The following is a 15,402-nucleotide window of genomic DNA, read 5'->3' as shown; positions in this document are numbered from 1 at the left end:
TCTAACCCATGGCTATTGTGATTTTCTTTTACACATTTATACTCCTACCATATTTTTGCCTTTTCCATGCACTGTGACGGAAACCAGGTAGGCGATTGGTTTTTAGTAGGTTGTCTTCCATTCTTTGACTTTGAGAATACCAATAGGCAGCAACAAAGAATGAGCGGACTCTTTTCTTATTACACATTTCTTTATACATTTATGGTCAACATATTGGTACGTAATTATATAATTTCTAAAGAATGGGGTAAAGGTTAAAAAGGGGTCATAACTGGCTGATATCAAGATGGCAGAAGATTACAGGCTAAGTACTAGGCAACCAAACAACCAACTGGGTTGATTCCTTCAGTGGACAGTTACAGCTGGTCTATTAACAAAGACTCTACAAATACTAAAATAATAGTAACTATTGCTCTTTCTCCCATTTATGTTTTTCTTTCAAAAAAAGTTTTATGATAATGTAGGTATGACCTAAAACTATGTAAAAACAGGTCAAACAGCTGACCTAATGCAAGTGAGCAACTCTCGTTTTGTTAGTTGTTTTCTTGAGAAGGCTATTGACAACCACACGCTTTGGAAGTTGCAAACACTACAGTCATTTTTACACATCCTGCCAGCCAGGGGCATGGTATCCCACCAAAAAACAGTGTTGACGTTTCTTGTTTCCGTGAGATGAGTGTTCTGTATCCCTCTGGCTCTGAACTAGGTTTTATATGTGATCACCTGCAGGTGTCGCTGGTGAGCTGCTGGCCAGCTGCCAACACAGCATTCTTCATCTGGTCCTCCAGTTAGGCTTCTGTGTACCCATCCTCCTGCTATAGCACCTGTTCCAGTGGCCACATCTGAATATCTGCTATCTAAATAACAAAAGAACATTTTAAAGTGGAAAACAATACTTAAAAACTCCACACTTTCTATTAATACATTTTTATGTATTGTAAAAACAGTCACTCAAGTTCACCAAAAAAAAGGAAAGATTATTATTATTACTAACGGCTTGTTATTATTATTATTATATTATTATTATATATAATAATTATATTATATTATTATTATTATTATTATTATTATTACTAACGGCTTGCTCGCTAGTGAGAGGTGCTTCGTATTTACCTCGACGTGTGCAGGAGCACTAAGAACATACATGACAGCATTGGCTATGTCCTTTGCTTTCAAACACTGAAAAAAAAGAACATATATGTATATTTTAAGAGCCAATAAATACAGACACACACATACAGTACTGTCTCCATACACATCCACTCACACACCTTTATACTTTCATATGCAGCAGCTGCCCTCTCTGGGTCAGTGTTATGGTGCCGGAAGGCAAATTCAGTCTCTACTATACCCGGGGATATACACTGTGGAAACAAAACAAATGTACTTGTTATCTCATTAAAGAACAGAAAAACATGCAAAACACACTGACAGAGATTTAGAAGCACCATATTTTCACACAGACTCAGACGGGGAATTTTATTTGGGTTCCGGGTTAGAACTAAGAGGATGAAAGGTGAAGGGAATGTGTGGAGGTGCTGCTTTGCTCACTGTGGCTCGGATGTGGGTCTTGGCCTCTCGTAGCTCCTGTCGTAAGCCCTCCGTCAGGGCGGTCACTGCATACTTGGTGGCGCAGTAGAAGTGCTCGTCTGCACTGGGAAACATCCTGTGGCCGGCCATACTGCTCAGGGCAACAGACAGAGCAGTGAGTGGGTGTCTATGTAGGGTATCATGTGTGGGTGTCTATGTAGGGTATCATGTGTGGGTGTCTATGTAGTTATCATGTGTGGGTGTCATGTGTGGGTGTTTATGTAGTTATCATGTGTGGGTGTCTATGTAGGGTGTCATGTGTGGGTGTCTATGTAGGGTGTCATGTGTGGGTGTCTATGTAGAGTATCATGTGTGGGTGTCTATGTAGGGTATCATGTGTGGGTGTCTATGTAGGGTGTTTATGTAGGGTATCATGGATTTAAAGCTGCATATCCTGATGGCAGGAGCCTTCATTGAGGCCACAGGGTAGCTAATCTCAATTTAACTCAGTGTTGTTTTTTTGTTTGCCTGAAAAAGGTTTAATTTCCTCTTAAAATAGAGTGTCTTTGTATGAGTGAGTATGTGTGTGTGTGTGTGGCTGTATTGTACCTATTAATGTTGATGATATGTCCATCATCGATGTGTCTTTCCTGCATTGACTTGAAGGCCTCTCGTGTGCAGATGGACAGGGCTAGTACATTAACCTGGTGGACGATTAACGATGGAAAATGATCTTATCGCACCAATTTCCATCAACAACACATAAATCTAAATCTCAAACTTTTAAAACAAATGCAAACAGAAAACTTTAAAGCTTTTTATCTTCTTGAAAATCAATTTTCTGAGACGAGTGCTTCAGAGAGCCAGTCACAGAATGGTGGAGCCAAAGCTCCCGAGTGATTTCTGACCCTTGACCCTTGTGTGTGAACAGAGTATCGCCCTGCCCAGCCCCAGCTGAAGTCAGTTTGGCTGTCGTGAGTAGCCTGGCTAATGCGGGCCCACCGTGCAAGAGGAGGAGCAGGAACGGGGAGAGAACCGGGTCGGAGTCCAGATTAGACAGGCTAAAAATAAGTACTCCCTCAGACTCTCTCTTTCTCCCTCTTGCCATGCTCCTAAACACAGTCCCACTGCTCCCATTAATCGTGGATACCATAGCAACAGATGGACAGGTGGTAGAAATGTAGGCCTCTAAGTGTTTTTCAGCAGTCCTGAATGGTCAAACAGCTCAGAGGAATCACACCACAGGGGGGGGCGATGAGATTCTACAAATGGAACTGTGTTGTGTGATGTTCTGATGCCATTCTCTTGTTCTAATACGCCAATGTTTGAATGTGTGGAAGCTGCATAATCATGTAGAGCAAGGCACTAGTTAAAATATGGCGTCAGTTTTACATATGTTGCGAGCTCGATAAAACATGCTTACTGGCCAATTGTATTATTCCACACGAGCAAAACATGGGGAGACATAAAATTCCACATACGCCTGGAATCAAGCTGTCAATTAAGGTTCCAAGCGGGTCTGTGTGGGTGTGTTGAAAGTGACCAATCATAGAAGGGCCGGTGTCTTCTTTGTTTACCGCCCCCCAAAAAGTCAGGTTGATTCCCACTAGCAGAATTAAACTTCGAGAGCACCTGTGTGCCCTCCTGTGCTCGCCAAGCAGCAACTCTCTTGTGCATGGTGGCTGCTTTGTGCGCTTGCTGCACATAGTTTATAAACACACAGGTGGCACTCTTTGTCTCCCCCCGTGTTTTGTTTCTCGCACACAGCTGCCTGCACTACTCTCAGTTGTGGAAATTGTGTGAGCGGCAGTTAATATCTGCGCTGGTGGAGTAATATAATGTGTTATCGCGCTCGTGACATATGATAAATCTGACGCCATTGTAAAGAAAAAGTTCAACGGTTTACTTTACAAGAAATCACTGAAGAAAAAGAATGACAAATGGCTAAATGTAAACCTAAGCATTGTCTGTGTACGTTGTCACCACCTACGGTAGGAGAATGACATCCACAGGACACATTATCCTGGGTCTTAAAAAAGCAAATGTCAATATGTGTGTGTGTGGGTAGCCCATTTGAGACATTTGACAGTTCATAAATCATGTGTTCATTAATAACCGCCTGTCAACTAGGTAACTTGCGAAAAACCTGAAAAATCTGTTATCTGACCCTAACCCCACACAAAGCCCAGCCCAGCCCAAGCCCTACCCACTGCTGAACCTATTTGTGTTCCTCTCTGTCAACAGTAGGTAGATAAAATGCTGACAAAAAAGAGTTGAAGCAATGGAGTCAGCAGTACTGGTTTCTCCTTTAGGATCATCATGTGGACGCAATGATAAATGATTTATGTGAAAACCAAACTGGACTAAGAGTATTGAACAGTTGGCAGGTAAGACGGTATAAATGTACCTGCAGGCATCCCCCGTCACACATATTTATTCCTCACTCACATCTATCATGTTCCTCCAGGCGTCTGTCTTCCCGCAGAGCAGCGGCTCACAGTGGGCCAGTCCGGCATTGTTGATACACACATCCACGCCGTCATGCAGGATCCTGATGGCGGAGAACATAGAGAGGATCTCCTCCTCGTTGGACAGGTCACACTTGTAAGGGAAGAGGGTGCCTCTGTAGCCCGCACTCTGGCACTCGGCCGCCAGCCTCTGAAACAACCGAACAGACTGGAGCTCAACCAGGAGCTCAACCGGGAGAACAGCAGGGGCTCAGAGTGGGGCTGAAGGGGAGTCTGGCCATGTGAGGACACTGGTCCTCTGCCATGATCACACACATGACATGAGAACACTTACGATAACTTTATGAAACGGTTACCCCACCCTGCTTTAGAGTTGTTATGCTTAACATCCCTTGTTTCTGTGTTGACACAATGACATCAAAGACAAAAACAAAAAACGATCAAAGGATGGACTGTATGACATCCTGTTCTGTGTTTTCAACCTCCCAGGCATGAAATAGAATTATTTACACAAACAACACAAACATAAGACAACTCAAAATAGGGTCATCTTGGCCCTCTTCCACTTCCTTCTGTCACATGCAAACAACTGAGGGGAAAAAGAGACACTAAGAAGAAAATGAACAGTTGTTGTGCCTTTCTCAGTACAGAGAGACTGGGTGGAAATATTACTGGTGGTGTCCCTAAGTTGGCCATTTCATATCAGCAGAGCTCTTGCATGGCCCCCGTCAGTCCAGCCATCGCCATGGGAACAGGGAGAGGAATGCAAGACAGCCAGAGAGGGGGTTCTCAAGGATCAGATCACGGACAGGAAATGAGCATACACACAAATGTACCTGCCGGTAATCGCATAAACACACACACACACACACACACACTTGTGCTATCTTTCAGTTCACCATGTTGTCGAAATGTCTTGTGTAAAACTATTGAAACAATTCCAGCCACTCCCTAAGAAGGACAATCAATACTACTAAAATATATCACAAGAGAATCCTATAGTAGCACATTAACACCATCAACAGTTTGATCTAAGAGCCTCAAATATGGCGTCTGATTCATGTCATATGTTGCAAGTGCGATAAAACATGGTCACAAGCAAATTAGATCATTCCACCCAAGCAGATATTAACTGCCACTCGCACAATATAGGTTCTCACAACTGAGAGTAGTGCAGGTAGCTGAGCGTGAGAAACAAAACAGGGATAAAGAATGCCACCTGCACGTTTATAACTAAACAGTCCCCCCAGGTTTTTTGCGATCTTGCGTTTTTACAATTTCATTCGATTTCCCGCAATTGCAGGTTGCAAATATCGCAATATGTGCTTGCGGCATATGACACCTCTTAATTGCTTGAGCAGACTCAACCACTGTGTGTTTGACAAGCAAACCGTAAAGGTGCAGCGTAAAGGACTTAGTGGCACTAGTGGCGAGGTTGCAGAGTGCAACAAACTGAATACCCCTTCCTCATCCCTTTCTTTCCTAGCGTGTAAGAGAACATACGGTGTCTGTCAAATGCCAATAGCTACCTTCAAAATGATGTCGCATAGAGTTGCCATAATATGTGACGTGATGAGGTTACCTCAGATAGTTATTTAGAAATTGTATTTAGTCTTTTAGTCTGGAAAACTATAATTTTCAGCAGTTGTGGGCTGATCTCGGTAACGTCACAGGGTCTTTTTGGGTCCAAATGACAAAGATAAATTCTAGTTTTAGCGCATAAACATAGAATTTCAATCCTGGTGGCAATTTCACCTTTTTCAACAATGACAAAGGGAAACGGTTACTTGTGTTGGTAACTATGCCAATTTCCATGTTATCAAAGCTATCAAACAACAAATTGCATTTAGATTGGTAGGCTAAATGACCTGTCCAGCAAAAAACATAAACAAAATTTAACACATAATGGTTAGCTAGCAACAGGAACCACTGATTCCTCTTCTTTCTTCCTCCTCTTCCAACCGTCCGTCACCCTCAAATTCAAGCTGCCACTTCAACGTAAAAACGCAAAAGGCCCTCTCTAAAGCCAGTGTTGTCCCTTCTTGTCTACTGTAGAAACATGGTGGTGCAACATGGCGGGCTCCATAGAAGACGACCCGTTCCCTATGTAGATATGAAAGGCTCATTCTAAGATGACGAAAACACAACAATTCGTAGTTACAGGTGATTTATACACAAATAAAAACATAATTACAAATACTATATTCCATTTCTGCTAATAGATCCCCCTAAATGCTACATACTGCACCTTTAAGGACAAAGATGATGGTGACGTATATGAAAGAACTGACACATGAAGATAACCACAGAGAAAGCATGTCTTATGGCAGAGGCAGTCCAAAGGTTGGCGAAAGCGCACACATGAAATGCCTTCCCTCCAACTGATAACAGCACTGAGAGAGTCTTTCACCGAGAGCCATAAATGAACGGTGAGTGCCAGAAAATAGGCCAGATAACTTCTAAATCATTTTGGCCATTTGGCACTACAGGAAGGAAAAAATCCTACATCAAAAAGATAGAGATAAATAGCTAAAAGAAAAGATTGACAACCGAGAACATGACATTGTTCTGTGACGTGAACTGTGAACTTTGGGTGGATCTTATGGGCTAATTAAGATGGGTACTGTGTAGGTAAATCACCATTGTAGAGTTGGACTAAGGGCTTGAACGGATGAGATGTTTGTGGCAAGCGACTGAGACCAGGATGGTGTTGTGCAAAACACTGTACCGACCAGTATATCCAGATACATTTCCCATTGTTCAGTTTTCCAATGGAAAAAAGTGGTTTCCTATAAATAGAGGACACCCAAGCCATGTAGACATTCCCAGGTACTTAGTGGTTGTGGTGATCAGTAGAGACTGTGACAGAGAAAAAGTTTTCTGAGAAATATTAGCCATGATACTGATATGGTGGGTGTGACTGGGGTTGAAAACATCTCTAAAATGCTGTTACACAACCATCAAATTGTCACATGTTGTCACACCATAGAGGAGGCCTTTGCATTTGTGTCTGGCATACAAAAGTGACTACTACCCACAGATAAGGTGTGGAAACTGTGTTTCTCAAAAATACACCGTCACTAGTCACAAAGCACTAACATTGATATGAGGAAAAAGGTGTAGAATGTTTTCTATTTGTGATTACAGCATCGCAATACTAAAAATACTGTGTGACTAAAGTCAAAAGAACTTCACTGAAACCGCAGTCAAGGTCTGACACACACTTCTCCTGAATGGAGGATACTTTCAATTCCAAGTAAAAAAAGGAGTGATGAGGTTAATTGACAGAGAGAATTATGACAATGGCTTTGGTGCGTCATGAGTTGCTGCCATTGTAACACCTGATGCTGCGCTACATTCTGCAGAGGGGCATCAGGCACAACCCCTTTGTTTAAACAACAAGACAGAGGACAGAGAGAGTGGAGGGAGGAGCATTCTGTTGGGTGCGCAAATCTGTTTCTGAGGAAATCTCCTCTGTTTTCAAACTTCTGGGACAGATCGTTAACAGACGTGATCTGAAGAAACATCTGCAGTGTGTTTAACATTTCTCGAGCAAAGGTTTGGGAGATAAAATGTGTGGACCACAGTGATCCTGGCTGTGGCTGTACACTAATTTCAGAGGAGTCTGTGTTTATAGTAAGTGGGCTAGGCAAGCTTGAATGAAGGCACATCACTAGTATACCTGCTAATATACCTTGACATCTTCATCAAAGGGGGTATGATGAGGTAACTGTTAAATCTAATGAGGCTAAGCACCATGTCTTCACAGAAAACACAGAAAACAGGAATCCATTGCTAAAAGGCCGATATTGTCAAATATTCCAGTGAGAGAAGGGCTGCGCCATCTCTGTCTGAGAGGGGAAGAGGATGCATTCATCCAGCAAAGGATTAACGCATTAGTCATCTGAATGTACCTCTTTAGATATCTGTTTAAAAGACTCCGGGGTACAGCTGTTATTTAAGACATTTTTGAAGAAATATTACATTCCATTAAGTCCTACTCCAGTGGGCAACTCAATCTAGGTCCGTTTCTGAGATGTTGGTTTTGCCCACTCTGTCCTATCCCCCCTCTCTGAGATTCATTGAACTCTGTGAACTCAGATCACTCGCTGTTCAGCCTTATGCCAGTTAGTTCATCCAATCACGACAGTCTCTTCCCACATTCTGAACCACAGGCATTCATGCCAGCTGTAGCATCACTGTGTTTCCCGCAGAGCAGTTCTATGCATCCAAAGGGCCTTCGTGGCAAAGGACTATGCAGAATGCTGTGTCATCATATCTGCTACAGCAGAGGCAAAACGGTGACTCGTCAAAGTCTGAGGGGCTGCTATTCTGTGAACAACTATGTATCAAGAGAACGTGTGGACAAAGATGCACTAGCGCATGGACAGAAAACAGAAGTAACTGCCATCTGCAAAAAAAAGAACTCACTGTGTAAGATCAGATGGAAAGAGATATCTTCACTTATCCTAATTTAAATTCAGATCATACATGCAACTGTGTTAAATGCCAAACAAATATAAACAATCATATTCATATTTTTAAAGTGCGTCAGGAAGAAAGATAGTTGATATACTGCTGTCTAAAGCAAGCCATTCAGAGAATAGTTTATGACCACTGAATTCTGTTTCAACTGGTGTGAATTTAGTGTTCATGGAAAGTTTAACAATGATATTCAGCTGGGGCTTCTGGTATATCAACACTAAAGACATACATCTGCACAGGTAAATAAAGGTCAAATAAGATGCAGGTAAAACCACCTAAAAACACAAGTTGTTTGTTTATGGTCTTGATTAAATCTTGAGAATTTTAAGACGGTCAGCATTTACATATGTGGGTGATCCAACAGCAACAATGATGAATAAGATCTCACTGATAAAATAGTGCAAAGCTTGCATTAGGTAAAACTAGCCATCCTTGCTATGAAACCCCAACACCCAGCACGCACGCACGCACACACACACACACACACACACACACACACACACACAAAATAGAGAGAAAGGGCTAGACTTGCCGTCTCAGTTTCAACAAGAGGCCAGTCAGGAGCCAGTAAGACTTCATTACTGACAGGGCACTTTGATTAGAGCCACAGAACAAGGTGAAAAGCAAACCAAATCCAATGGCTGTCACTGATGTCATTGAAAGGTGATTAAGTACCTTCCGCCTAAAAAAGTAGTGCTTGGCTGTAAGTATGAAAAACTAGCTCAGCATCCCTACATGACCAAACAGAAAGGAATTTACATTGGACTATCTGAAATGCTTTATGAATTACTGTATACTGCTTGTCCATTTACATTAAGTTTTTAGCATCAATAGAGAGTAAATTGACACGCGTCACTGTAAATCTATTTGAAATATTCCATCCTTTAGTGAACCGACACTACCAGGCCATATGTTATCACAGAGTGTGTGGAGATGAAAAGCAGTTCTGCAGCTTCACTGACCCTGATCTCCAGCGCAAGCAAAACACAGACTTTGCAGAAAACTCAGAAGTTAATCATTGTGATCTCCAAATACTCTCAAAGGTACCTGCGGTACTCACTGAGAAAAGCAGTGTTAAGACAAACCAGACCATGACATCTAACCATGGGCTGTTTACCCCTGAGGTTTACCTGGTTTCCTTTGAGGTCAATACACTGACCCACTCAACAACTATTGTCAATGGCCACTTCACAGGGATTGGTAACCTATTTGATAGTCTACACTCGGATGTGTACAAAGGTGTGTACCACTGAGATTAGACCCCTTCCCAGGTCTTGTCTGTGATTCATTGCCCCTTCAGCTCCTAAAGGAAAGGTGGAAGACTTCTCTTACTCATCATGATTGAACACTTTTACTTGGCGCCTCAAATATGTGAAGAATTTACCTGTTTAGTTCATTTCAATTTAAATGTAAACTACCAATTTGTAATCGAACCTTCCGTATGACTTCAGTGGAGCAAGATCCAGTGAATTAAGTGAAACAAAATCCACATCCAGAATGGCCATTATGAAATGATGATGCAGAGCACTGAACCTCTGCTACTGCCTCAGCCACGCCCTAGAGCCCTCGCACTCTCACCCCTCCTCATCCACCACCCCTCAGCAAGGTCAGCACAATGTTCCATCAATGATTCCATGTGGGATCTGAGGATGTCAACACGACCTTTCAAACATACATGCACAGCTTGTGCAAATGCAGGGCAATAAAGACCTAGTACACCCAGAGAGCATATCTACCTTGTGTCACAGCCAGTTTTTCGAGTCCAGCCTTTGCAACACTTCAGTGATGCTGAAAACGTCAAGATTTTACTAAGAGGACATGCCACACATAATCTCAGGTCTCCTTTGTTGATCACAAGGACAAATAACATAATTAAATAGCAATAAAAATCAAGACACCCAAGGCCATTACTTACATAAGTTTACACCATGATGGGTGTTGCCTATGACTGTTGGTCTGGCTGAGGTGAGTCATATTTGTTAATGGGATATAGTTGTTTCAAAGTCTGTTAGTGATGGTTAGTTAAAAGTATGAACTATAACTCTGTCAACACTGTTGTATAATTGACTTCACTGCATACACTTAAAACACTAAGTGTACTGAACTAATTTAACAGTAGCTGACAGGACTGAGCTAGCAGGCATTGACAGTGTGGCCCTGGCCTCCAGTTTAGTCCTGTATTGATTGAGCTGGCATTCCCACCACACCATTCCAAGAGGAAACCCATGGTGACCACATGCGTCCATCTCAATAGTCTCCGTTCAGCTGCTGTCCCTCTGGAGACAGGCCTGCAAGTGCTGCCAAAACACACAGCCTCTTCTAAGTTATGCTTGTCCATTCAGTCTGATGTTGAACAGAAAGCAAAGCTTGACTCCAAATCTATTGTCATTTAAGCAAGGAGACTTCAAAGGAAGCTGCTTTTGCACAATTTGCCATGTTTGTCAGCTAGTATTGCTGCTTAGGTACCTGCTTGTAATGTTGAGGACTATACCAACACCACTCCGCATACACAAATTGAGCTGCTCTTACTGTTGTTGCCATTTTCGTTCGTTTACAAAATGTTACATCCAGTAAAACACGGTAAATGTAAACTCGTGTACTCAACCAATTTTTGTACCGAAATAGTCTTGGCTGTTCCTCCAATTTGAGATTCATTAATAATGCTGATAGCTCTAATCAATTTCCTTGAGGAGGGTCAAGGACACGACGCAATCCTAGACAAATGCAGTCAATTATTAACAGGACACCAGGATTAAGCAGAAACAACTGAAGACTATTCAGTTAGTGTGGTACATACATCGATTAAAGAGATAGTATGCAACAATTTATGCAGTTTTTGAACGATGTTTGTTTAGGTAACTAGTACTGGTATCATCATTATACTGGTATATGGTCATGCAAAGAAGAGATAAACACAACTTTGGTTCCAACGAGCCACCTAGGTTATGCACCCTGCGAAAATGCAAAAAAAATGTGTCAACATGAGTTAGCACCTAACAAGCCATTTATCAGTACCAACTTTGCCAACCAACCAAACTTTAGGGCTGCATCTACACTGCAGGTCTTGATGCCCAGCTCCATATTTTTGCCTATATATGATTTCTTTGACTGCCTGTTTACATCTACTTTTAAAATTGACCCATATCTGATACCTGTGTTTACACTTTTGGGTTTGGTTACCGAAACGAAAGTAAACAACCAGTCAGCACTGCAACTAACACAAACAAAATAATAATACAATCTATTGCTTTGAGAAGCATCTTCACAGATCTGCAAAGACAAGTAACCTCAGGCAGGAGGCCACTGGCCTGAGCCTTCATCCTCCAGTTCACTTTCTGAAGTTGTTCATGTGAAAGTAACGTTATACGTCATCGAAATGCAGAAAAGTGCAAGTTCGTCACATTTTCAATGATGTGCGAATCGCAATGACAAGGAATATCCAATCTGTCCGTTTAGATCGCACTGGCAGATATCAGATTAATATCTGATCTGTCCGTTTAGATCGCACTGGGAGATATCCGATTAATATCAGATCTGTCCGTTTAGATCGCACTGGCCGATATCCGTTAATATACGATACGTTTAGATCGCACTGGCAGATATCCGATTTATATCGGATTTATTTCTCAATATGAATGAGGCCCGAAACGGATCTAAGAATATCCGATTCCATCTGCTTTTCCTGTTTATACCTTCATAACACATATCCCTTCTGTGCCACATAATAATTGGAATTGGGTCACCTGGTAGTGTAAATACAGCCTTAAAGGGAATTTATACCTGCCGTTCCGGTCTTGCGCACGGTGGCTCACGTCAAAAATGCACCTCCAAATGTTTGTACTGTGTTGCGCGCTGAGCAGCTGGCTCATAAGCTAAATGAACGAGCAGGTTCCGTCTGTATCTGTGCATCTCTATGACCCTTCAATGCAGGAGCTGAGGGAGATTACTGCAACAATTGTACAAACATTTATGTGGCTTACTAACTTTACTTGCCTGGTGGAGACCTGAGGGCCAAAACGTAACGTTACTTTCCTGAAAAAAATAACACTTTTCCATAATGCAGTTGAGAACGCCTTTTTTTTTTTTACAATAACAAGGTATGTTAACCTACAGATAGCAAGCTTTGCTTGCTTTTTGCAAAAAAACTATGATAATCAGAATCAACAAATCTTTATCTCAAAGCTATATCATGGTCTCATTCCACAAACTTTTCAATATGGAGTTTATCGTTTCGCCCAGTGTTAGGAATGCTACCATCAGGGGGTGAATTTCCCTTCAAGAGACAGAGCACATGTCATACTATGAAAACTACGCCCACTGGGAAAACAATCTGTGGCACAATATGCAACCAAGGGCTAAAATGCTAAAAAAAATGCCTGTAGCTAGCTAGCTAAAACATTAGATTTCACTAGGTCTATGTCAAAGGATAATTTTAGCAGCCTATATCTACTATGTTCTATAGAGGCCCACACAACTACTTTGCTATTGGAGAGGTGCAAATGGTGTACCACCATAAACCAGCCAACTCGGACTGCACTGCACAAAGTGAATTTGGGTCTGGTTATACCAGACTAGAAGTCTACATACATTAGGATGCAATGACTAGAAAAAAAAATAAAGAATTTCCTGCAATTGCAGGTTGTCAATTTTGTCTTGTCAATTTTAACCACCATTTTTGAGAATGCTTAATGGAACGTGGCCAGACCCTATTCACAAAGTGAATAGGAGTCTGGTTATACCAGGCTACACCAATATTGCTAAAATCACCAAAATACATCAGTTTGCAAGCGAATAAGCTTTCATCAGTGGAAACTGTGCTGTTGGTTTTTGCAAGGCAACTCTACTGGCTATGAGCTGGTTAGCGCACTAGTTTTAGACAAAAACTCTGTAATGGTAACTGATAACCTGTTGGTTGTTTTTTGGAATGCACATAGGCATTAACAGCCTATTATTTACATATGACAGAAAAGCTCAGATATATGAACAGATGAAGACATGCCCCATTTGAGGCTAAAGGTGTAATGTATCAAGCCATGTTGAGGCAAGATCTTAAACAAGAGGATGCCAAGCAGAAATGTAAGGGAAGCATATAGCAACCGAGCTTTTTAACTAAGCAGGGACCAAATAGCCCTGGAGCTAATATTTAATAAAGATTGTCTCTTTAACAAAATAAACAAGTTATAGGACTCGGAGACCCACTTTTAATTTCCTGGAAAACAAACAAAATCCGACACACATGGCCTCCTGTGGTTCACTTAGTCTTTCACTCCTTCAACATTGGAGCCCTTATTGGAACCTTACCAGTTTTTATTTCATAGTATTAAAGATATGATTCAAAGTCACTCTGAATTTAAACATCACCTGGGAGGGTGTGAATTCAATAATATGACAAATTTAAATTAGACAGTATAACCTAGCTATAACCTGGCTATATTAGCCTATAGATTTAGAAATACATAATTACGCAATAATGCAAGAAGGAAGACTCTGCTGCATTTTTCTGTTGGTGTTGTTTGTCCTGCAATAGTCTAATAGATCAAATCACATTTCCACTATGGCCAAAAACGAATATATTTACCTGGATACTATCTGGCATAAAGTCATAAATAAAATCATCATTTATGATTAAGTGATTTATTAGCAGAGCCGAGGACCTCTACTACTGCATTTAGACGGCCTCTGGTGGTCTCTCGTTTAATAACTGACATAGAGTTGCTGGATTAAACTCCAAGTGTCAGAATTGATCCTGCCAGGAGCGAACAGCATGGTCAGTTTTAACTGATAACTCCCCGATAACTACTGCAACCTAAATGTAGCATTACCAGCCATAAATATTACAGAAAGTGTATCCGTTAGACGTCGGATACAGTAGCTTTAATACTCACCTCTACTTTATCGACACTTCTGGCACAGCCAACCACTTTCATGCCATGCTGAACGAGGGTCCGTGCAACAGCCGATCCAATCCCGACCGAAGCGCCTGTTACAAGAACAACTCTTCCTTCCCAGCGTTCCATTATTTCAGGTTCAGATGAGGATTTATTAAAAAATGAGGTAGCCTACTTCATACAAACACTGGACAGTGCCAAGTTGACCACTTCCGCGCGATTTCGTATCGTCAGGGTTTCAATTAGCCTAACTTCAATATTGACCAATCACTTCAGTTAGTTGCAGGGCGGGCGGTTGCACTGTCCAACCCTCGTGGAACCTAGGAAGCTTAAAACCTACGACAGGATTTTAGATAACACCCAATCCCTGCGTTCGGGATTAAAATATTAAACAGCATGCCAAACGAGGCTACCTTTGGTCACCATCGCTTTCCACTGCTGTGATGGATGGACATAGTTCCACGCTAACTATTGTCATGATCACTAAAATCTAAAATTGATTAGTAGGCTAGATTTCGTTATTATCTGACTAAAAGTGAAGTCACGTGAAGTCACTCTCGCATGCAGCAATTAGCGTGGTGCCCTATGCATTTGGTAACCTACTCATCTGTCATGATTCGAAAATGTGCCAATGCCACTGAGCCATTGAGGAAATCTGGGGTAGCCTATTCAGTAACACCGTCCTGTTCAATGCAAAATCTCCTATATTATTTTATCCTATAAAAAAGTAACAATTAATCCCGCCACAACACATTAAAGTGGCCTATTGAGTTTTTGGGTGCCAAGACGTTTATTTATTCTCTTTAATTTTTTTTATTAAAAAAAGTGCCCGATTTCAGTGAAATTTGAAGGAAGGGTGTAGCACATAGACAGAATATACTGTATACTATGTCTATGGTGTAGCATGGGCCACGGGAGAACGCATTAAAGTTCGGAGGGGATCCGAAACAGGAGGCGGATCCACACATTTAGTTCCACTTGCAAGAACATTGCAAGATATAAAAGTAGCCTATGCCGAGATATATATATAT

The 15,402-nt window shown here is 41.5% G+C and overlaps 1 protein-coding gene across 1 annotated transcript; it reads right to left on the bottom strand.

Annotated features, from left to right (window-relative positions):
• Positions 1 to 176: 176 nt before the first annotated feature.
• LOC122129995 (dehydrogenase/reductase SDR family member 11-like) lies at positions 177 to 14,731 on the bottom strand. Its single transcript, XM_042704742.1, has 7 exons — positions 14,369 to 14,731; positions 3,979 to 4,188; positions 2,140 to 2,234; positions 1,552 to 1,681; positions 1,272 to 1,364; positions 1,114 to 1,179; positions 177 to 857 (listed from the first exon to the last, which is right to left on the bottom strand). Exons 1-7 carry the CDS (start codon positions 14,498 to 14,500, stop codon positions 816 to 818), a joined length of 768 nt encoding a protein of 255 aa, XP_042560676.1. The 5' UTR covers positions 14,501 to 14,731; the 3' UTR covers positions 177 to 815.
• Positions 14,732 to 15,402: the final 671 nt, after the last annotated feature.

Source organism: Clupea harengus, unplaced genomic scaffold (assembly GCF_900700415.2).
Source record: "Clupea harengus unplaced genomic scaffold, Ch_v2.0.2, whole genome shotgun sequence".
Taxonomy (NCBI): Eukaryota; Metazoa; Chordata; class Actinopteri; order Clupeiformes; family Clupeidae; genus Clupea; species Clupea harengus.
This window is presented reverse-complemented; position numbering and strand designations above follow the sequence as displayed.